The sequence below is a fragment of the Stenella coeruleoalba genome (genome assembly GCF_951394435.1).
Source record: "Stenella coeruleoalba genome assembly, chromosome: 9".
NCBI classification, from domain to species: Eukaryota; Metazoa; Chordata; class Mammalia; order Artiodactyla; family Delphinidae; genus Stenella; species Stenella coeruleoalba.
The window spans coordinates 91,728,392-91,751,928 of NC_137155.1; the positions used below are offsets into that span (position 1 = coordinate 91,728,392).

The following is a 23,537-nucleotide window of genomic DNA, read 5'->3' on the forward strand; positions in this document are numbered from 1 at the left end:
AAGAGTAGCCCCCGCTCACAGCAACCTAGTGAAAGCCCGTACGCAGCAACGAATACCCAATGCAGCCAAAAATAAATAAATAAGTAAATAAATAAAAACTTGGTCACTAGAAATGGTCAGGGCATTTAAGGAAAAGCAAAAGGAAGATGTGCCTGAAAGTACAGAGGCCACAAGGGAAGATAAACCAGCTGTCTTGATTGATGGTTGCTGCGACCTTGGACATGGAGTTGACTCTTTCACGCTCACAATTTAACTGAGGAAACAACTTAACCAGAAACAACCAGAGAACAAAATAAGGCAGTAAAATCACTCGGCCTGGGCAGACTGCACGGTCTATGTAATGACTCTAGAATTTTAAGGAAAGGAAAGAGCATTAGAAGTGGGGTAATCAGGAAAAGCTCCATGGAGATGAACATATACACTCTACTATATATAAAACAGATAACCAACAAAGACCTACTATATAGCACAGGGAATTCTACTCAATATTTTGTAATAACCTATAAGGGAAAAGAATCTGCAGAAAAAATATATATATACATATGTGTAACTGAATCACTTTGCTGTACACCTGAAACTAACACAACATTGTAAATCAACTAAACTTCAATTAAGAAAAAAAAAGCAAAGTCCCATGGAGGTAGGACATCAGGAGCTCAGAGGGACAGACAGAACTGGAAGGAAGAGGATGGGCCAGGTGAAAACACGCAGCAGGAATAAAGACAGCAGCCTGAACAACATGGGGTTTCTTCTGTAGCAGCAAGCTCGCCCTTCACTGTGGCTTAGTTCCCCAGGAGAGCTGATACGGCTACTGAAGAGCCTGAGGAGAGGACAATGCATTCTCTGCCCCACGGCCTGGCCTGATAACCTGGCCATTTACTGTGGGAGGCAGTGTCATGTTGTAAAGCAAGGGGAAGAGCCACATGCAGGGTCAGGGAGCCACACTCCACTCGGCCCCCCTCCACTCCTTTTCCTTCCACCTCTTCCAACACGATCAACATTTACGCAGCACCAACCATGCAAGGAACTAGGCACTGGAGAAAAAGACCAATAATCAGGGCTTCCCTGGTGGGGCAGTGGTTAAGAATCCGCCTGCCACTGCAGGAGACACGGGTCCGAGCCCTGGTCCGGGAAGATCCCACATGCCGCGGAGCAACTAAGCCTGTGCGCCACAACTACTGAGCCTGCGCTCTAGAGCCTGCAAGCCACAACTACTGAGCCCACGTGCCACAATTACCTAAGCCCGCGCGCCCAGAGCCCATGCACCGCAACGAAGAGCAGCCCCCGCTCGCCGCAACTAGAGAAAGCCCGCGCACAGCAATAAAGACCCAATGCAGCCAAAAAAAAAAAAAAGACCAATAATCACCTTGGGGAGTTAGATATAAAAACAGGTTAGACTGAAGCAGCTAAGGACCAAATAAGTAATATTGCTATTGCTACCAAAAAAAGGCGAGACGATGCAGGGCCAGTAAGGCTGTGGCTGGAAAATGGTTTCTTGGACTAGATGGTGCTTGTCCAAGTCTTGAGGAAAAAATTAAGATTCAGAAAGTAGAGAGTTAAGAAGGGGTATTACAGACCAGAAGTGTGAATCAACACTAGAAGGTAAGCACTACGGTGTGAATATATTAATACTTAACACTACTGAACTGTATACTTAAAATGGTTAAGACGGTACATTTTATGTTACATGTATTTTATCACAATTAAACATTTTTTTCATTTAAGAAACCAAAAAAAAGAGAAAACAAACCAAAACACAGGTGCTTCCAAAAAAAATGTAAACTGATATGAATACACACTGCCATTTGTAGTCAATAAGCTAACCAGTCTGATTTTGTAGAAAGTTCGTGTGGAGAGACATCAGGAGATTCGGTAAAGAAACAAACTGAGGGACTTCCCTGTTTGTCCAGTGGGTAAGACTCCATGCTCACAATGCAGGGGGCCCGGGTTTGATCCCTGGTTGGGGAACTAGATCTCGCATGCCGCAACTAAGACCTGGTGCAGCCTAAATAAATAAAGAAAGAAAGAAACAGACAAGGTGGATTGTGGGAAACCTCAGGCTAACAGATGGCACTCGATTCTCTCAACCAAGGTTTCTAACTCTGTGGTCTAAGGACGGGCTTCAAGTTTTGGCCTGTGAACACCCTGTAATAAACCTTGAAAGTTTGTTCACAGGTGCATTTTGATCTGGGGAGAGGGCAAATGGCTGTCAGCTTCTCAAAAGGGTTTATGACTTAGAAAATTTGAAAACCATTCATAAAGCCAATTGGCAGTGTGGTCTGGGTGGGGATGGGACAGGGGTTGAGGTTACATAAGTTGAGCTCACTTCCCTTGAGACTTGCAGTTAACTAAACACCAGATAGTATTATATAAATGGATGCCCTATCTCTCTTTAGTACTTAACAGAGCTATTGTTAGGTATTAAGAACAGCTCATCTGGGAAAGCTGGTGACCCCTATTGGAAACTAGCAGAGGGTGAGCAGAGAAGAGAACCCAGTAAAAGATAGGAAATAAGAAGATTCAATACATTAAAATGTCATAGAAGCCAAAGAAAAAAAGTCCTGGAGAAGATGAAGTGGTTACCGGAGTCAAGTATAAGAGGAGGATTAAGAAAGATAAGGAATGAGGAAAAAAAGATATCTAAGTTCTATGACCTTCAGTTGCACGGTTTCTGGAGAGCGATGCAAAAAAGGTCAGAGGTTAAGGGTAACATATCCAAACTAGGAGACCGGGAGAGCAAAGGAAAGTGCTATAATTATGACGTGATAATTATGTCAGAACATCAGGCATAAACCAGGAGTGTCCTGGACAAATAGACATACAGTTAGTTACCTAGTTGAGGAGGAAGTTTGTAGCACAGCCAGGAGGGCAGCAGATACCATCTGTTAACTCAAAGGATTTGGTTGTGAAAAGGAAAATAGGACGTAAGTCAGAAGAACTAGTAGGGATAAGAAAAGGCTTTATCAGTTACCTATGTGGGAGGAGGGAGGACTTCTGATGTTGTAAAGGAAAGGGAAGGAGTGGTGGACAAGAGCATCCTGTACCCTCCATCTTGCTGAACTTCACGACGCACACGGGGGCCCTCAGACATTTCTTGTGTGAATGTTGACTGGGACACCAGCCCTCCAGGAAGCGGCAAAGACTAGAATAAGCAGGAGTGGAGAGGGGCCTTTCTCCCTTTGAAACTATATGGAAGGAGAAAAGAAAACACCATATGACAAGAAAAGGCAGGCCAGAGTGCTGTATTTCAACCTAGTGAGTATCGGAGGATTGAGGTGTCGGAGAAGAATGCTTTTCCAAACTGGCCTTCACTATGGCCTTTTCTTCAAGGGAAAAAAAAATAAGAAAGTTAACTCTTAGGAGTTCTTTAAAGCTAACACGTAAGAAAGAGAACAATAGGAAATATATCCATAGTGCAAGATATAATTTCATTCAGTGCTGAGCAGTTGTTTTATTTATAATTTCATTTCAGGTACAACTTGGGGGCTACAGAGAGGTCAGAGGAACACCTGTCCAGCTAATTTTAAACTTGAGAAAGAAAACAATGGTTGGTGTCAGGATACGAAGATGTGACCACACTGATTACGTAGGGGGAGAGGAAACGCTCAGCCAAATGTCAGACAGGGGCTAAATCATCAAAACGGGGTTCATCTAGAGACGATTCTTAAATTACAACTAGGCAGCTCATCCAAACTCAGCACAGTCTTACACAAAGGGGAAGGGAAGGCTTTCACAGAATGTAGTAGAAATAGACCTGTACAATCTGGCAACACCGTAGGGTCAGTGAATAGTCACCAGGGAACACTCAGTAGCAGGAAATTGCAAGGCATGAGTCACATTCTACAGCGCGGAGCTCACGGTATATATAAAATAACCAGGTGGACAGATATTTATTATAAAAGTCAGTTTATTTTCCCTTTCTGTGTTTCATATTTTCCCTTTTTGTCAGTAATGAGCAATTAACTGATTGGAAATCTGCTTGATTAAATAACATTAACAAGTTCATAAACGCACCGCATTTCAGAGTATAAAGCAAGAGGTTGAAAAATATTCCCTAACCCAATGCAAATTAGGCAGCCCTCCCTCAAAATTGCACAGTTTTCACCTGTTAACTTCCATAATTTAAAATATATATACAGTATGACCTTAAAATATTCATAATTAGTATAGAATTCACAGCCTTGAAGACATATATTCTACAAACTTCTAAAGAATAGATACCTAGATACACCTCAGGCCCTAGTAATCCATTAATGTGATTCAAGGTCACATACTTAACACTTACAGGGCCAAAAGGTCTTTCTTTTTTCTCTAATTCTAGTCTTCTGCTGAGGTAATGCAAGGAACCCAGCTGCGACAGAGATCAATCCTCTGAAAATAGTGCTAAGCAGATTAGCTTCCTAGTGGATCCTAAAGTTCCCAGAGAACCAATCTGGGGTTGAGTACTTCAGTTGTAAATTACACACTGGCATGTTCACAATCGAGGTACCTTATGGTCCTTGAAAGGAAGACTAAAGACTTCCAGGAGCCAAAGGGAATTCTGAATGAAGACGGAGGAGAACAAGTTGACAATCCCTTGAAGATATTTCTGCTTCTGGAGCTGAACGACTTTAGAGCAGATACAGAGTGACTGAGCCAATCAGCATGTAGTGTGATTTCTCCCACCATCGTTAACAAAGGGATTCTCTGTCCAAGCAGGCTTACGCTGGACCCAGCTAGAGTGCTTTATCCGGATTTGATGCTTCAGAGACGAGGCACGCTCTGCAAACTCATGACCAAAGCAAAATGCAACGATCCTTTCTATTCGTGGAGCACGTCACTGATACAAACCATGCCTGACTGCCTTGTGGTCACTCGGCTTTCCAGACTGGAGAACTTGGGTCCAAGTCCAATACAGCATTTACGGTTAAAGGGATAAACCTCCACAGGCCAAAAAAGACACTGGCAGATTCATAGGCCATTCAGTACATTCATGAAACAACAGCGATAAAAATCATTAACAATGATTCCTGTAGTGTAGAAAAACAGCCCAGCCTTCACTCTGGTCAGCATCTCCGGCGGCTGACACTGTTGAAAGAGGCTTGACGATCTGAGGTTATGCTGGAGCTCTTAAGACAACCCCAAAATAAGGTGAATGAAAAGAAATAGTCCTGATGTGTCTCCTATTATTCTTGTTCTTTTGTGGGCACCAGTCACCCACTCAATATGCGAGCTTCTCGTCTTTGCATAAGATAGCATATTTCCCTCACTATTAATGGTGAAATAAATAGAATTGTGCAACTTGTCTGTGAAGAGAAAAAAGCATTGAACATGCAGTGACAAGTTAATTAATTCTGTTAGAGCATCATGTTTTGAACATAATAATGAATTTGGACAATTACATTCTTTTTGACTTCGTACAAGGACAACTCAATCTTTAATGAATTAGAAAATGATTTTGAAAATTACAGTTAATATTACAAAATACTTAATGTTACATTACAGTCTCCAAAAAAAGAACTAAGGTACACAGATTAAATAACTCATAGGTAGGGCAGAAAATTGATACTGGAGCTCAGATTTAAACAGTGTTTCTTCTAACAGATTCCGTTTTCTTTCTATTACATTTCTAGTATGATCACACCAACAGGTTCATCAGGAGATACTTCCCTCTACTCAGAAGTAGATGACCGAGTTATACGGCCCAGTCTGTAGAAGCTGGAGAGCACTCAGGCAGAAGAAAGCATCCTTTGTGATAGCAGAGTACATAAGCCTTAAGGCAGCTCCAGGGGATTCCAGGTGCTGAGCTATCCCAAAGGCTCCTTGGATAGGCTGGAGGACAGCATCTAGACTTGGGCAATGGAGGCTGCCTCCAATTAGGATGCCCTAGATTTAGGGACAGGATACTGAATGCATCCCCTGGTGGACGAAGCCATCACCAGACTCTCAAGTAGACCTGTCTTGAGCACCGTCTCAATATGTGATAAGAGTATGTCACATGCTTATTCAAAAGAGAGCAATGTTTTAAAAGCACAAGGCCTTATTCTGTGTTGGCTGTTTCCCAGAAAGTACAGAGTTCCAGCCAAGAATGTCGAAGGCACAACAGATATTTTCTCAAGAGACTCGAGGTTCATTTTAGAACTTGCACACCACAGTGTTAATTACAGCAATGCTTCTTTTTTAACCCTATGTGGCTTGGCATACACATTTCCTTCAGAATTCCCAAATTATATTTAGCAGACAGAGAGTACTCTGGAAGAGTACCCTGATTAATGGTTGGGGGTATAAATCTCTCTTCATTTTTTCTGGAATTATAAATGACAATACTCATTAGACTCAGGTCAAGGGCAAACTAACAGCCCTTTCCTTCCTTGAAAAATGAATGTGTCTTTCAGAATAATAAAATGTTACTTTTCACAAAAGAATCTTTAAAAGTGGTCAGCAATTTTGTTGGTTTAAGAAGTGATTTAACCATAAAAAGAAATGAACTACTGATACATGCAACAACATGGATGAATCTCAAAATAATTATGCTGAAGGAAAGAAGCAGACAAAAATACATAGTGTATGATTCCATGTATATAAAACTCAAGAAAACGCAAGTTGATCTATAGCAACAGAAAGTGCATCAGTAGTTACCTGGAGAGAGGTGGGATGGTGGAGAGGCAAGAGACAGCGATTACACAGGGGCCATGAAGAAACTTTTGGGAGTGATGGATACACTTACTGTCCTGATCGGGATGATGGGTTCACAGACACGCATGCACATATGTTAAACTGTACGAAATTTTACTTGTTAAATATATGCAATTTATTTTAAGTCAATTATTCCTCAACCAAAAAAAACTACTTTGCGTGTAAAAAAAGTGATTTAAGTAAATGCTTTGAACTAATTTAATTTAAAAACTACTAGTTTAAAAAAAACAAAAAGGGCACACACTTACCATAAGAATGAAAAAGTAGAAAACCCACATCCATCCTAGGTTGTCCTGGATCAAAGACACTAAATACTAAAAGGGAGAAAAAGAAATCACAATATAATCCTTTATAAAATAATAAACTGAAGTAGCTAAAAAGTAGATTAGGGCTTCCCTGGTGGCGCAGTGGTTAAGAATCCGCCTGCCAATGCAGGGGACGCGGGTTCGAGCCCTGGTCCGGGAAGATCCCACATGCCGCAGAGCAACTAGGCCCGTGCGCCACAACTACTGAGTCTGTGCTCTGGAGCCCACGAGCCACAACTACTGAAGCCCGTGCGCCTGGAGCCCATGCTCCACAACAGGAGAAGCCACTGCGATGAGAAGCCCGTGCTTCAAAAAGTACTACTGCAACAAAGAGTAGCCCCTGCTCACCGCAACTAGGGAAAGCCCACGCGCAGCAACGAAGACCCAATGCAGCCAAAAATAATAAATAATAAAATAAATAATTTTTTTTAAAAAAGTAGATTAAACATATCTCTTCTAGAAAATAAAAAGGAGTTAGGATTTGTATAATGTTTTGCAGTTTGCAGAGCTCTTGCATATACATGCTCCTATTTAAGCTTTATTGACACCCTTCATTTGGTAAGCTGGCACAGTCCAAAATCTGTGTAACAGAAGGCACAAGTTCAGGAGGTATATTTTTTTTCACTTTTCTATTAAGAGAGGATGATGGGGACTTCCCTGGTGGCGCAGTGGTTAAGAAACCACCTGCCAATGCAAGGGACACGGGTTTGAGCCCTGGTCCGGGAAGATCCCACAAGCCATGGAGCAACTAAGCCCATGTGCCACAACTACTGAGCCTGCGCTCTAGAGCCCGTGAGCCACAACTACTGAGCCCGCGCACCTAGAGCCCATGCTCCACAACAAGAGAAGCCACCTCAGTGAGAAGCCCATGCACTGCAACAAAGAGTAGCCCCCACTCGCCACAACTAGAGGAAGCCTGTGTGCAGCAACGAAGACCCAACACAGCCAAAAATAAATAAAATAAAATAAATAAATTTATAAAAAAAAAATTAAGAGAGGATGATGAACAGCCTCAAGTCACTTCCACTTAATCAGTCCTTCTTCCAGTGAATGGTACTATAATTGATGCTTTTAAAAATAGTTCGTCTCTGCAACTTCCCTGGTGGTCCAGTGGCTAAGACTCCACGCACCCAATGTAGGGGGCCTGGGTTCGATCCCTGGTCAGGGAACTAGATTCCACATGCCACAACTAAGAGTTCGCATGCTGCAACTAAGACCCGATGCAGCCAAATAAATAAATAAAAAAATTTTTTTTAAGTTTGTCTTTTAAGTATACCACTCATTTTTCAATTACACTATTTGCTCATAGGATTACTGTATGACTTTGACACTCTACAGCACATTCTTTTATTTTCAATTAATAAAAGGTATCCAATAGTTTTTAACCCATGCTCTTTTAAAAAATAAATACATGTAACATAAAGCTTGCCATTTTAACCATCTTTCAGTGTACAACTCAGCAGCATCAAATACATTCATGATGTTGCACAACCATCACCACTACCTATTTTCAAAATTTTTCATCACCCCTAACAGAAACTCTGCACCCGTTAACTCTCTGCAAGAACTCTCCATGGCCCCTCTCCTCAGCCCCTGATAAACTCTAATCTGCTTTCTGTCTCTATGAATTTACCATTCAAGATATTTCATGTTAAGTAGAATCACACAATATTTTTGTGTCTGGCTTATTTCACTTAGCATAATGTTGTTAAGGTTCATTCATGTTGTAGCATGTATCAGAACTCCATTCCTTTTTATGGCTAAATAATATCCCATTGCATAGATATACCACATTTTGTTTATCCATTCATCTATCAACGGACACTTGAGTTGTTTCCACCTTTTGGCTACTATGAATAACGCTGTGGTGAACATCGGTAAACAAATATCTGAATCCGTTTTCAATTCTTTGGGGTACAACATACCTAGGAGTGGAATTGCTGGGTCATATGGTAATTCTATGTTTAACTTTTTGAGGAACCACCATAGTGTTTTCTACAGTAGCTGCACGATTTTACATTCCCACCAGCACTGTATGTGAATTTCTCCACATCCTCACCAACACCTGTTACTCTGTTTTGTTTTAACTACAGCCATTAGGTGTCAAGTGGTAGCTCATGTTTTTGCTTTGCATCTCCCTAAGGATGCTGAGAATCTTTTCAGGTGCTTACTGACCACTGGTGTATATCTGTCATGAGGCGTCGTCCCTATGTTTCCTTCTAAGGGCTTTATTAAGTCCCTATTAAGTCATGGAGTTTGGGATTTCATACCTCAAGCAATAGAAAATCATTCAAAAATCAACATGGCGGGGGAATGAGTAAAGCTAGCTATGCTTTGGTCCTGGTCCTGCTTCCCAAACCATGAAAGTCAACCTAATGCTGACCCATGTTCACAGATAGGGATCGTAACACTGGCAGGCATTCTAAATAAAAAGAAACTCCTTGAAATGCTAATTACAATCTACCCATTTGATTAATGAAGAAAACATTAGTTGGGAAGGAAAACTTAAAATACAGTAATTTCAGAAAAGGATGCCCAATACCCCTTATATGAAGACATCTGAACAGGTGGCCAATAGCATTTTTTTTAGTTCCTACTCCAGGACAAATTTCTCCTACCTTTGCTAAGTTTGTTTTTCCTTTAGTCTCAGAATCAAATATGCTAACACACTGATCCTATAAATCACTCATTCTACAATCATTCCACAAATATCTGAATGTCTACTGTGTGCCAGGCACCGTTCCTGGTACCGTTCCTGGTACCAGGGCTACAGTAGAACACAAAACAAATAAAATGCTGCCCTCGTGAAGCTCACCTTACAGTGGGAGACACAGACATTAACAAATAAATGTGTAATATATGGCTGGGTGGAGACCAGCACTAAGATGGTTTATCTCCCTCAGTATTTGCTCTTGCATTAACCACTAGCAATCGGATACCACTGATCCACTCCCATTAAGCAGCAATCTTCAAGGCCATTTAATGACCTCAATGTCAAAACTACAAGCCTTTTTCCTTCCATTCTCTTTCTCCTGACCTCTCTACCTCTATGATCTGAGTAACACACCTCCTCAAATTCTGGCTTCCTGTTTCTGTGACCATTGGGCATCCTCTGAGGGTTTGCCTATATTTTCTTTCCCCATTAAACATCACATCACTTCCACGGTTTCAACCATTTTATCCATGCAGTTGATTCTCAAATCCACATTTTGCAAAATCCACATTCTGCAATGACCTAGAGTAGTATACCCTAGGCGAGGCATGACTCATGACTGTCCCAGAGAAGGGATGCCTTTCTGAAGCTGAATGTAAGCAAAAAGGATCGATTTGAATAGTTCTGATTACCTAGAGTAGGCCAATCTTAGCCCAGAAGATCTCAAACTTCAGAGTGCGTAAGAATCGCCAGGAAGGCTTGCTGAAATACAGATCCCCAGGCTCTCACTCAGCAAGTCTACAGTAAGCTTAGTGTTCAGTACTTTAATGAACCCCCAGATGATTCTGGCATAAGACATTTATGAACCGCCTTCTGAGACACAGTTGTAGGAAGCAGAGTAAGCGACTCAGGGCAGCTGCAGAGTCCATGGCAATTTCTGGCAGGGATCCATGGGAAGAATGTGTGTACGTGTGTGTGTCTGGTAGGGGGACAGAGGTAGGGCCTGCATGTCAGGTGTGGGGTAATGAGAAGCATGTGTCTCATGGCCTCCTTGGAGTGCCAAGTTCAGGCTGGAAGAAAGGGGTGGCGGGCTGGGACTGGAGAATCTGTCTTATGAGGTGTTAGCTTCTTTTCAGACAGGAAGAATCTGGAGGTAAAAGTGGAAAGAAGGAACTGATAAATGTAGAGCAACCTTCCACATTAGGTCACATCAGCTGGACCTCAAAGACTAAAAACACAAGGCTTTCAGTACAGTGCACTACAGCACAAGAGTGCCACCCTACTGTGGCCCAGAGGGTGGGGTAAACTCTTCCACCGCTGAAGAACTGCTGAGCACTCCATGTCAAGCCCTCCCCTGCTCTCTCACCTGGCCTACCGCAGCTCCAATGCTCCCGGTTCCATCAACTATTCCTGTGACGGTCGCCAAAGCCTCAGTGCTGCCTTGGATCAGCTCCTGACGACCCAGGTCCGCAGAAATAGCAGAGCTAATCATATTAGAAGGTCCACCAATAAAAAATCCTGAAGTCATAAACAGAACAGGTTCTTATTAAGACACTATTTGTAACAACACTAGGAATCTACTGAATAAAGCAAACTCTTAATCCCAATACTCCAATCAGTATGTTGGAGAGAAACAAAAAGAGGGGAAAAAAATAACCAATAAAAATGGAAACTCCCCCAGATAGTAACATCTTCAAACTAGTTAGCATCCACTTTTCTCTAGAAAATAGAGTGAACACACAGCTTTCTAATCCTGTGAAGTGCGCATGCATTGACAACTAACTGCACTAGCTTGTCAAATTCTCTTATGGTAGAGGTGCAGCGCAGAGCATCTGACTGCCCAAATTCAACCAAACGTATTGAAAAAAAAGAGAGGAGAAAAAGCGATTTCAGCGGTGTAGGGGGTTCCATCGACCACTGCTCGCGGTGAGGCTGTCCAAGGACTGAGCGGGAGTTGGCCCATGTGACTCTGTCCATGAGGCTGCATCAGTCCCACGTGCCTCACAGAGCAGGAGCAGCTCCCACTATCCTATGATCTCAAGTTGAAAAATAAGAATTCTTCTATAACACGGTCGCTAATTGCACCGAATTGTTTCACCTGGGGCTCAAGTGAAGAAATTCTGACCAATTCCAACACAGGAGGAAAAACTAGCTATACTGGACCTTTTGAAGGCTGGTGAATTGGTTTCCAATGCGGCATCTTCCTAAGCCACTTCCGCAAGTAACATGAGCGGGCGGGGCAGCAATCAAAAATCTTAGGAAACCTCTGTCAAAAGGGACTGCCTCTGTCACGACAGGACTGAGGAGGTCACACGAGAGCAGAGAAGTAGGATCTGAAGGAGGCATCTTTCCTTTTTACCTTCTGAGTTCTCTATAATTGTGGTTTTAGCATTACTCAAATTGAAGGAGAAATCAGTTTCCTTTTTTCCTTTTTCCTTACAGAGAAACAGTACAGTGAAATGGAGCTTATGCCATACCTGTGACAGCCATCAGAAGCGCATTGATGGACTTATCATTTGGAGAACCTGTGAGGAGACACACAGACACAGAACAACGATCTGAGGAGCGCATTACGTGTGCCTCCACCCAACAGTACACACAGATCTGCGCCTGGATCTCCGTGACCTCACAGATCGCTCCCAGGGATACAAGCGCATACAGCTCCATCACCACCTCCCCCAGCTTTTATTTGTAATGTCTGCTTCTTGCTGGTGCTCAAGCTAATGTGACTTCTAAAAGCTTACAGGAAAACTCTGCTTCTATCTCAGCAGCATCTTAAGGGACATATACCAAACCTAATTACCATCTTTCCTCTTTTGAAATCTTGTCCCTTTTATTGTTTTATTGGCTCTAATGCTGCCACTCTGGAGCCTACCCTTGAACAAAGCATATACACTCCCAAGCAAGCTTTTAAACAAACCAACAAAGCAGAAGAGATGCCAGTTTCCTCCCCAACACAAATAAAACTATGTGATACTTTTAGCGGCATTTACAGGACAATACAAAGGTCCAATATTATGCCTTTGTGGCTGGTCTCAACTATCCCCCCAGGGTTGATCACTGACTCAAGGCAAATAAATGCCTTAGTCCTAAGAGATGAGGAAAACAGTTTAATTGCAAGGGAATACTCACGACTATATCCAACGAGGGAGCCGACGGCCAGAAGCAGACTGAGCGCTAACACCGGGGCTCTCTTCTGTAGCACATCAGAGATGAAGCCTTGCAGAGTTCCACCTTCAAGCACGAAGAGTGCAACCCAATCAACATGTCTAATTTAGCTCAGTTACCTGACTCTTGCTTACCACATACCCTCCACCTGCGATCAGGATCCTAACACTGGTCCATCCAAAAAGAGAGCTGGCTCTCCTAAAACATTTCCTCCATAATTTCCTTTCAGAAAGGTTACCTGACTATTAACTGCCATGATGGCTGATGGGGACGGGACACCACAAATAAGGGAAAATCATCAAAACTACCCCACTGTTCCTTGCTGTTTTTGCTTCTCCAACCAGCTGTGAAGGCTTTTCCTGCTTTTTATTTTAAAAGATAATTAATTAAGGACTGTGCTTCATCGGCTATTAGTAGTAGTGAACATAAATATTCACTAAAATTAAGTGCAGCAATCATGGTTTGGTAATAACTAATAGGTCAAGATGTTTAAAAGAAGTGATGTGGATCCTTGAAGCAACGCAGTCACATTTAGATGCATTCCTACTTGGAGTCTAGGGGCAATGGGACACCTGGTACACCCTCATCAGAAGTACGTGCAGGTCTAAAGGCAGCAACCTCACCTTGGCTCTGGATCTAAGAACAAGGGCACCCAAGTTCAAATACAGCAACAGTATATCACCTAAGGATACACTGTGCTTTCATGCGCTCAGGGCAGTTTAGGCTTCCCACACTTCTAAATGTAAACATTACAGAAAGGATATTAAGGTTCTGCCACAGCCATGTAAGCAGTACCCACTAGCATGCAACCTGTACATCTGTCTGATTTGAAAGTTTCCTACTTCCTTGTTTACACTTCCAGTTAGAACAAAAGGTCACTGTTAAAATCTGTTGTGGGGCTTCCCTGGTGGCGCAGTGGTTGAGAGTCCGCCTGCCAATGCTAGGCGACACGGGTTCGTGCCCTGATCTGGGAGGATCCCACATGCCGCGGAGCGGCTGGGCCCGTGAGCCATGGCCGCTGAGCCTGTGCGTCCGGAGCCTGTGCTCCGCAACGGGAGAGGCCACAACGGTGAGAGGCCCGCGTACCGCAAAAAAACAAACAAACAAAAAAATCTGCTGTGTACAATGAAGCAACTGCAAAACAAAAAAATTAATCCCTGCTATTATTCCTACCTTTATGATCTGACAATCAATACACTAAGCTAGTATGTTTCCCTTCTTTGGCTGCGGTGTGGTATATAAAATGAACACATTCACATCCTAACTTGAATGTCTGACATACAATTTGCTTTACAGCTAAGCTATCGCTGAAAGTGTACAAAAGGGTTACACTTAAAGGGATCAGAGAGAGACATCCCTGCACTTCCCAAGACAAAAGAACTGATCCATCAACAAAGGACTGGGAAAAAGAGCCCTGTAAATCGCAGGGCTGCCACAGGCCAGGGCTTCTTTTCTGAGGACTTTTTTTTTTTTAAGAGTTTGGCTATTTACTCGTAGGACAGTTTAGGAAAAATAGCTGTGGAATAAGTAATAAAACTTTAAATGATGCCAGATTTCATAACCCAGTAAAATATGACTAGTGACTAATTCTTATTACAGAAAAAGATGTATCACTGGCCTTACCTATAATTCCTCCAACATCGTACCAAATGGACAGCTTGTCGGCTTCAGCCTCCTTCCATCCGAAGTTATTACTCAGATAAAAGGGCAACCAGAAGAAGAAGGAGTAATTCACTAACTTCAAGCAGGCGTAGGCCAGTGAATACTATAGGGAAAAACATCCAACTACCAGTAAGGAACAAACGGCACAACATAACTACCATGTAAATGTAATTAAACAACAAAACAAAACAAAGGAGTATGGGGCGAATAGTACCTGATTTTCAAATTCAACGTTTCTACAAATTCCTATTTGCCTGACTTTACCCAGTCTCCCTCTTCTCTTCATCCCCCCTTAGCGTCTAGAAAGGCAGTACAGTAGGCCTTGGGATAAAAAACACATAGGACTACTCCTTAATTGTCCCCCCACTTTCTTCTTTCAGTTCTCTGGTAGAAGCAAACCAGTGTTTTGAACCTGCAAGGCAGGGCACATACTCATATTTCTTTATATGGATAAAGATAAAAGGTATTCATGCCACTGACTAGCACTAACCATACGCAAACGAATCCAGTAACATCACAGCCTTTATTGCAAGCAGCCAGACTTTTTCGGCTCTACTTCCTGTGAAGTTAACATTATGGACAATGCAAAGCAATGGGACTGGACTACGGTTCCAAGGTCTTAAGAAAAGCATCAACATGAAAACTACTTTCACGCTGTAGTTTCCACAAGCTTTGAGTCAAAAGTGAAAGAACAGGATCGTCATGGGTCTTGTGGCTCTAGGTTGAGGAATGAAAGTTACAGCTGCCTTAAGATGGCAGCGGGGCTGAGAATCCTATATTCAACACATTATTACCAGGAAATCCTGATATTTAGCATCAAAGGAAAAAGGGGGAGGAACAGAGAGACTGACTTCAAAGGGTGTCTGGCTAGTATATTCTTTTCCCTGGAGCTGCCAGTTATTCCCTAGGTATCACTTGTTTTAAAGCAGCTTCCCAGGCAGGGCAGCAGCCACCCCCTAGAGAGCCAAATCCCAATCATGAGTGCATTTTGTCCAGACAGCCTGCCACAAAGACAAAGGAATTAAGTTAACTGGATTTCCTTTACACCCTGCCCGTGGCAGGGAACAATAGCTTGTGAAACACAAAGCAATAGCAAAAGAGGGCCACGTTTAGTCACAACAAATCTAAGTTCTGTCTCAGAAATTAACCTATTACCAGCAGAACATTTTAATAACTACTTTAAAAAATACTGATCATTAGCATAAGAACAGGCCCAAAGGAACTTGCATTTCCCTTGTATTACACATCATCTTTTGGTTGAAGACTTGTGGGAACTTACACTTAAATTTTAACTCACGCTTAAACTATCTTGTTTGTAAATGTCAGTTCTCTTAGCTTGGGGGCAGGTAGAAGGGAACTGGAAAGTATGAAATAGGACAACCTGCAGACTCTGAATTTACTGACGGGTTGCGTTCATAAAGCACCATTACACAATAAAATAAAAAAGGTGCTTATTCACAATACAATAACCCAGTGTTACAGACTCCAGGGAGGACTGGTAGGCTTTCTGTCCATAGGAAGGGGAACTGAGACACGAGGACGGGCTGAGTGACTTACCCCAGGCCTAGTTAATGGGTAAGCTGGCAACATAACCTAGGCCTCTTAACTTCCACTCCTATGCTAGAGCGCCCGAAACACCAAGACAGAAAAACTGCAGCAGAAGGGCTTCAGTTCAGACATTAGGAAAAAACCTAACTGTAAAGGTTGCGGAAACACTGGAATGCATTACCAGGAAATGCTGTGGAGTATTCTGCTCTGGACCTTTAACAGAAGGGAAAACTTTTTTTCCCCTAGAATAGTAAGGATATAGGCAAATCAAACAGACCTAACGAACCACTCAAACCTCTCTTGGGCTATTTATAATTCTATAAGACTTCAACAGGCCAAAAGGTATATATTTTAAAATATCAATTTTGCCTTCTTACTCGAAGGCTAGACCACGGTCAGCAAATTCCAGCTCACGGGCCAAATACGGCCAGGCCCATTTGTTCCGTATCGTCCATGGACTCCTTTCCTCTACTGAGTTGAGCGATTGTGGCAGAGACTGTATGGTGCCCCCAAAGCTGAAAACATTTACTAACTGGCTCTGTACAGAAAAGGTTTTGCCAAACCCTGCATTAGATTTCAGATAAAACTTCAAGTGGTGCCAATACAGAAACAAGCTGAGGGCCAATATTCACTATTCCTCTGAACATATATTCCTAAAATAAAGTCTCAGAGAGAAGCGAAATACTTCAAGATGCTTTATCCCAGGCAGAGTTACTATCCCGGCTATAACATCTCACTGGCTGTGGTAAGGAGATTTGAACAGGCTTTACCGCTATAACTCCGGGAAGGCAACAAGCCTGGTAAAAGCTTATCGCCTTGACATGGGTAATAGTCTTGTCTTCTTGGATTGAATAATTAGGCTCAGCTTCATCTTCATTTTCAGCACCACTAATCAATGGCCTGTGTGAGTCGTCTTCAAAATTTTCTTCGGCCTCAATACCTGGGAGACCTACAACAAGAGTGACATCCATGTTTACAGAGGGCCCTCCAGGTGCCCAGCACTGGGCTAAGTGCTTTGCATGCATCATTACTTACGGGGTCCATGTTATCTTTATTTCCATTTTACAGAAGAAGCTACTAAGGTTCAGAGTCCAAGGTCAATTAAGGTCACACAGCTAATGAGCCACAAACGCAGGCCTCTAATTCTCCTTGACCTGGCTTCAAAGCAAAGCTTTTTCAGCTACATCACAGTATCTCTCTTACATAATACCAAAAACACCATTCATTACGTGCTCTTAAACTGACATGTCTCTTTAGTATACTCAAAAGATAGAAGAATCATACATCTATCTGCTTCTGTGGTTTCACTTGTACATGTTCTGTATTTAACCACAGATAAGTATCACACTAAATTATTTTTATGAAGGAAAAGAAATCTGTCTCAAGAAGTGAAATTCGAAATACATCCATGCTAATTTCTAGCCAGCATCTCCATTATAAAACCCATTTGCAAATGATGAGTTTTCCCTGAATCTATAAAAAGGTGAGCCTCACTGCCTCAAACATTTGCAGCTGTGCCAGGAGAGGCCGCAGCGTCAACAGGATACAAACAGCAATACTGCTCCTTGCATTCACTGAAAGGAGCTCACAGTTCTCCTAGGAAGAAAGAGATAGGCTGTTCTGGCCACAGGTTTCTCTTTGCCTATAATAGTAAGACGTTCTGAGTAGAAGAGCAGCTTCTCACCAATTTCTTCGGGTGATACCAAGAGTCCAAAGAAGATGATGATCCCACCAGCAAACTGCACAGCCGCCGTCACCAGAAAGGCATACTGGAGGGGGAAGGGAAAGGTGTTCCTGACGCATCTGAGATGCTCATTAAAGGCACATTCATTAGAGGCACACGGGGGGAGGACAGGGCGACTGGAAAGGAAATGAGCGCTGAGCGCCTAGCCTGTGCCAGGCACTGAGCTAAGTGTTTTACTTGTGTTTTCTCACAAGTTTTTCCCAGTGACTCTATGGGACTCAGAGAGGATAATTGAGGTCCACGGGACACTGAGTGGTACTATTACGATCATGAAATCAGAACTAGCTCCAAAAGTAATAATCCTTACACTACTCGGCCTCCTACAAAAGACAGTATCTGCCCTCAAAGATATTTTCCAGTTGAGAGGATTAAACAGTACACAAAATAATAGTATAAGGCAGCATGTAGCTGATAAATGAGAAGGCCCAGTCCTAATAGGAAACAAACAGAGGAACTGAATTCAGAAGAAGGAAACAGCTAAAGAGGTTGAAGGAGGGAGACAATGCTTTAGGGAGCAGCTGAAAATCATAGCAACTGACCACCTTTCCTGGCACGGCTGAGGCAAAGGCACCAGGTGGGAGGGAGATGGAAAGCCTTCTGCATGGTGGGAGCTGAGGGCTTCTGCTGGGGGTAACAGGGAAGAACACTGACTTGGAAAGGTGCTATCCAGATGAAAGACTCAAGAGCCAGGCTGCATCGCTGAATATTATTTTATTTAAGAGTGGAGCCTGATGCAGAGAGACAGGTGACAAAATTAGTTTTGCCAGAAGTCAAATCTGGGAGCAGCACGTAGGGCGAACTGAAATTCCCATCTGAGCCAATTAGTACAATCCAGGTGTGAAGCTAAGAAACCTGGGAAAAGGTGAATGTGAACACAGGAAGGACTTCCCACTGGCCCTAACTAGACCAGAATTCTTCAGGGACCAAACACTTGGTGAGCAGCTTAAAAATGTATCTGCTGCTTTTCAAAAGAGCAATTTACTTTTAATTATTAGGGTTTTGAACAGGCAATAGGTTGACAATGATTCAAGTAACAAAAAGTAGAAGATGTATAGTTAAACCCTCCCTCCCATCCCTTCTCCCAGCCATTCAATTCTCATTTTTCCACATATAAGCACTGTTATTTCATTTTTACTTTGCAGAGATTGTTTTGGAAACATACAAGCCAATACAATAGATACTCTTTAATTCTTCCTCCATTTCACACAAATGGCAGCATTCAACACACACGGTTATGCACCCTTGCTTTCTTCACTTAACACACCATTGAGCTGTTTCCCTGTCAGGACATTAGGGCTGCATAATTCTATTTCACAGCTGCACAGCATTCCACTGAATAGGAGTTCCTTAGTGCAACTATTTCCCTTTTGGTTGACATGTTACCAATCTTTTGCTATTACAAATAATGTTGAAGTAAATAACCTTGTAGATGTATCTCTCTGTACATGCTGAAGTATATTCACCAATGGGATTAATTCACAGATGTGGAACTGCTTGGTGAAAGCCATTATAATTTTGATAGACCATACTGACCCCAAGAGGGGTTATTTACTCTCCCATCTGCAATGCCTGTTTTGTCACATCCTCATAAACATGTTACCAAGCTTTGGGGTTTTTACCAATATAATAAGTATACAGTGTCGTTTCTTTTCTTTTTTTTTTTACAGTGTAGTTTTAATTTGCATTTCTCTGCCGACTACACCTAAACTCCATAAGGGTAGAGATTTTTGTCTCTTGGTCAGGGCTCTATTCTTTACTGCCTTGGGGCACTTAGAGGAGCTTAAAAATATTTACTGAATGAAGGAATAAATTCTGAGTGAAGTGGAATACCCTGCCGTATGTTTACAAGCCATTTCTATTTCCTTTTCATGAACTACAGAGTCAAATCCTTTACCTTTCTTTCTGTGTGTTGGTCTTTTTCTTATCAATTTGTGGGCTTTCTTTATATATTAAGGAAATTAGCTCTTTATCTGTAACATGAGTTGCAAATACTTTTCCCCAACCGATATGTCTTTAGATTTGGTTGTTTTTCCATGACTAATTTTTTAACGTGTTTGAATTTACCAAGAGTTTGTCCACTCTTAATACAAACCTTGCCCCACCCAGACATAGCTCTAGGTCATTTTAAATGGTCACAGGATTATTTCCTAAAATAGAAAATATATTTATATACTCAAGAAAAAGCTAGAAAGAAACACCTACCTCATAACCATACTGCAGAACGGAAGAAGCTAGACATGCTCCCAAAATATTGCCCACTGAGGCACAGGCACTCCAGAGACCAAAAACAACTCCTCGTCTATGATGGGAACAGTGCAAAACAGAAGACAATAGAATCAGAAGGGATTTTATGTGCAGTTCAAATACAAAATGGCCAAAATAGTGCAGGTTCGCATTACAAAGAATCAATATTCTACTTTAACGTTTTTTTAAAGTACACCCAAATGGCAAAATATCAGGTAGGTCTCTTCTAACTCTAAGATTTTATTATAAGTTCAATTTGGGGCTCACTGAAAAACACCATTAAGAGAATTTAAAAAGACAAGCCACAAATTGGGAGAAACTATTTGGATATCATTTATCTGACAGAAGACTTGTCACTGGAATATAAAGAACTCTCAAAACTCAATAAGGTGAAAAATAGACAATGCAATAAAATGTTAAAGAGTATAAATCTACAATAATCTCAAATACAAAGTTTCTGAAAAAGGGGCAAAAGATTTTAATAAATACTTCACACACAAAAAAAATAAGATGCGGAATTCCCTGGTGGCGCAGTGGTTAAGAATCCGCCTGCCAATGCAGGGGACACGGTTTGAGCCCTGGTCCGGGAAGATCCTACATGCCATGGAGCAACTAAGCCCGTGCGCCACGACTACTGAGCCAGCGCTCTAGAGCCCACAAGCCACAACTACTGAGCCCACGTGCCACAACTACTGAAGCCTGTGTGCCTAGAGCCCATGCTCCGCTACAAGAGAAGCCACCGCAATTAGAAGCCCGTGCACTGCAACGAAGAGTAGTCCCGCTCACCACAACTAGAAAAAGCCTGAGTGCAGCAACAAAGACCCAATGCAGCCATAAAATAAATTAAATAAATAAATAAATTTATATTAAGAAAAAAAAGAATCCGCCTGCCAATGCAGGGGATACGGGTTCAATCCCTGGTCCAGGAAGATCCCACATGCCACGGAGCAACTAAGCCCGTGTGCCACAACTGCCTGTGCTCTAGAGCCCGCACGCCACAACTACTGAGCCCGTGCGCCCTAGCGCCCGTGTGCCGCAACTACTGAGCCTGTGTGCTGCAACAAGTGATGCCCACGCGCGTAAAGTCCATGCTCCGCAACAAGAGAAGCCACTGCAATGAGAAGTCCATGAACCGCAACCAAGAATAGCCCCCGCTCACTGCAACTAGAGAAAGCCTGCGCGCAACGAAGACCCAACACAGCCAAAAAATTAAAAAAATTAAAAATAAATAAGATGCAAATAAGCACATGAAAAGATGCTCAACATCATCAGACATTAGGGAAATGCAAATTAAAACCACAAGGAGGTATCACTACACACCTACTAGAATAGCTAAAATCAAAACACACTGAGCATACCAAGTGTTGACAAGGATGTATAGCACCTAGAATCCTTATACTCTGCTGGTGGGAATGTAAAATGGTTCAACCACTTTAAAAGAAATTGCCAGTTTCTTAAAAAGATAAACACACCCCTATCATATGATCCAGCCATCCTACTCCAAGGTATGTATCCAAGGGAAGTGAAAGCATATGTCCATTCAAGGATTCATCAACAAATATTCACAGTAGCTTTACTAGTAAAAGCCGAAAACTAAAAGCCTGAATGTTCACCAATAGGTGAACAGATAAATTGTGATATAATGGATGACTCCTCAGCTATAAAGAGGAATGCAGACATGAATTAACCTCAACGTTACTGTGCCGAGTGGAAGAACACAGTCAAGAAGACGTACTGCGTGATTCCATTTATATAAAATTTTAGAAAATTCAGATTAAAGTGACAGAAAGCAAATCAGTGGTTGACTGGAGACGGCAGTGGGAGGGAGGAATTACCAAGGGGCATGAGGAAACTTTGGGAGTGATGGATATGTCATGATCTTAATTGTGATGATACTTCTACAGGTGCATGCATGCCAAAACTCATCCAACTGTACCCTTTGAACATGTGCAGCATATTGTATACCTCAATAAGGCCATCACAAAAAAAATGGATATGTGGATGAAGAGTCTATGGAAGGGAAACTAGCTATTACAACAGTCCTGGAGAAAAACAACCAGCTCTGGACATAGGCAATGGCAGTAGGGCTGCTGAAAAAAGAAAAAGACAAAAAAAAAAAAAGCAGTTAAGAAAAATTAATTTTTTTAACGTTTAAATTTGTGTATTAGGACTTCCCTGGTAGTGTAGTGGTTAAGAACCCACCTGCCAATGCAGGGGACACGGGTTTGAGACCTGGTCCGGGAAGATCCCACATGTCACAGAGCAACTAAGCCCGTGCACCACAACTACTGAGCCTGCGCTCTAGAGCCCGCAAGCCACAACTGTTGAGCCCATGTGCCACAACTACTGAAGCCCGTACACCTAGAGCCCGTGCTCCGCAATGAGAAGCCACCGCAATGAGAAGCCAGTGCACCACAACGAAGAGTAGCCCCCCGCTCGCCACAACTAGAGAAAGCCCGCGCGCAGCAACAAAGACCCAACACAGCCAAAAAATAAATCAATAAATAAATAAATAAATTTATTTTTTAAAAAATGTATGTGTTACATTTTTAAAACTAATATTAAAAAATAAATTTGTGGGCTTCCCTGGTGGCGCAGTGGTTGAGAGTCCGCCTGCCGATGCAGGGGACACGAGTTCGTGCTCCGGTCCGAGAAGATCCCACATGCCGCGGAGCGGCTGGGCCCGTGAGCCATGGTCACTAAGCCTGCGCGTCCAGAGCCTCTGCTCCGCAACGGGAGAGGCCACAACAGTGAGAGGCCCGTGTACCGCAAAACAAACAAACAAACAACAACAAAAAAAAAATTTGTATTTTATTCTACTTAATACATATCAATAACACACGGTGTTAGGTCTAGGTTCTTCAGCTCTTTCAACGTTTTTATAACCTCACTGAGACAGAAGGAATCTTAGAAATGAACAGGTAGACAACATTTAACAGTGAAAAATAAAGTCTTTTCAGAAGTCCCAGCTCTGCCACTTCCAGCTGGGTGATCTCCAGCAAGTCCCAGCCCAGGCTCAGGGCTCTCATCTGGAAAGCGCTGTGCTCCTCAAAGGAATGAGTGCAGTGACAGAGTTGACAGTTTGGGCCTGCAAGGGTGTACCTACTAGTACTACCTGCCTCAATGTGTTTTAAAAAACTATGACCCCAACAACGGGAGGAGGGACACGATTCAGCCAAGGTAATAGCTTTCCAAGGCAACGTCCTCAGTGGATCACAAACCTACCAAGAGCGTCCTAGAGGGTCTGAATAACACTGGCTGACCAAAGACATGATTTCAGAAGAAACTGGCTGAAAACAACTGTGACTTTAAGTTATCATAGTTTTATTGGTACTTCATGGTTTATTGTTACATTTCACAGGAAGAGTCACTGTGTGTCAGGCAATGCATCATTGATTTCAATTACTAGTGTTATTTGCTTAAAAACAAGCTGTCTTACTTTCGAAAGTAAACTGTAATGGCTTTCTTGAATTTGTGACTGAGCCAGAGAAATAATCAAGGTCAGCCTACCCAGTCACTGCCACCTACCACCAAGTGT

The 23,537-nt window shown here is 42.4% G+C and overlaps 1 protein-coding gene across 4 annotated transcripts in view; it reads right to left on the reverse strand.

Moving 5' to 3' along the window:
* SLC37A3 (solute carrier family 37 member 3) overlaps positions 1-23,537 on the reverse strand; it is a 78,307-nt gene that overhangs the window by 29,638 nt on the left and 25,132 nt on the right. Inside the window, exons 7-15 of one of the 4 annotated variants that reach the window (XM_079930975.1) lie at positions 19,958-20,054; positions 17,696-17,780; positions 16,782-16,960; positions 14,425-14,566; positions 12,766-12,867; positions 12,111-12,158; positions 11,000-11,151; positions 6,924-6,989; positions 3,378-5,285 (exon numbers count right to left, since the gene is read on the reverse strand). In XM_079930975.1, coding sequence (XP_079787101.1) covers positions 5,193-5,285; positions 6,924-6,989; positions 11,000-11,151; positions 12,111-12,158; positions 12,766-12,867; positions 14,425-14,566; positions 16,782-16,960; positions 17,696-17,780; positions 19,958-20,054 — 964 coding nt within the window. In that variant the 3' untranslated portion in view covers positions 3,378-5,192. The other 3 variants (XM_079930977.1, XM_079930978.1, XM_079930976.1) reach the window with 3 other exon arrangements.